The sequence below is a fragment of the Alligator sinensis genome, unplaced genomic scaffold (assembly GCF_000455745.1).
Source record: "Alligator sinensis unplaced genomic scaffold, ASM45574v1 scaffold1200_1, whole genome shotgun sequence".
Classification (NCBI taxonomy): Eukaryota; Metazoa; Chordata; order Crocodylia; family Alligatoridae; genus Alligator; species Alligator sinensis.
In genome coordinates, this window is record NW_005842772.1 from 518,437 (window position 1) to 519,377 (window position 941).

At 73.9% G+C, this 941-nt stretch overlaps 1 protein-coding gene across 1 annotated transcript in view; it reads left to right on the forward strand.

Annotated features, from left to right (window-relative positions):
• Positions 1 to 941, forward strand: part of BAHCC1 (BAH domain and coiled-coil containing 1) — a 32,425-nt gene that overhangs the window by 13,597 nt on the left and 17,887 nt on the right. Inside the window, 1 exon segment of the mRNA XM_025216883.1 lies at positions 182 to 361. Coding sequence (XP_025072668.1) covers positions 182 to 361 — 180 coding nt within the window.

Genomic DNA, 941 nt, shown 5'->3' on the forward strand with positions numbered 1-941 from the left:
TGCTCCCTGCCGCCGGGCCGGGGGGGTGGGTGCCGGACCCCTGCAGCCGGGGGGGGGTGGTGCATGCATGCAGAGGGGGGGGAGTGTGCACGCAGAGGGGGGGTGCGTGCATGCAGGGAGGGCGTGTGCACACGTGCGCAGCCTCGTGCCCGGCGCCGACGCTCCCGCCTTGTGCCCATAGCAGGGAGCAGCCTGATGGGGAACTCGCCCGCCTCGTCCTTCATGGGGAGCTTCCTGACCAGCAGCCTGGGCTCGGGCGCCCCAGCACACCCTGCCGGCCCCGCCTCGTCCCCCTCCGAGCCGGCCTTCCGCGGCCCCCACTCCGGCACCTCCCAGCTCTGGTTCTCGCACTCCCACGAAGGTAAGGGTGCGGCCATGCGGTCAGGGTGTGTCACGACTCTGGTGCAGGGGCGAGGGCACCAAGCTGGACTGAGCTGAGACCCGTCAGACTCATGGCACTAGTGACCGTGGAGCGGGCTCCTCCCACTGAGCTCCTCGGAGGGGCTCTGGGGGGCAGGCACCAGGTGCCAGGAAGCGCGCGGCGGGGGCGTGTAACCGACGGGGGGTGCAGGTGCGGCTGGCACGGCCCCTCCGTGCGGGGACCGGGCCGGGGCCTGGGGGGCGGTGCGGACCCCCTCGGGAATGGGGACCGTGCTGGGCGCTCGTCCCCACCACAGAGCACGTGCCCTCCTGGTTCAACCGATGCCACTTCCTGCGGCGCCAACGGCTGCCGGCGTGGCTTCCCGAGGGCAGGGGAGGGGGCTCCCCCTGCAACCCCGCCCGGACGCAGGTGGAGAGGCTGGGCGTCCGGGCTTGGCCCGAGGGGCTTGCAGGGGACCCCCCCACTCCGGTGGGGCTGGCTCCCCCTGGGGCTACAGACCCCCTCCACGCCGGGCTCCTGCTGTGCCTGGGGCATCGCCACCTGCTCTGTGCGCGGGGAG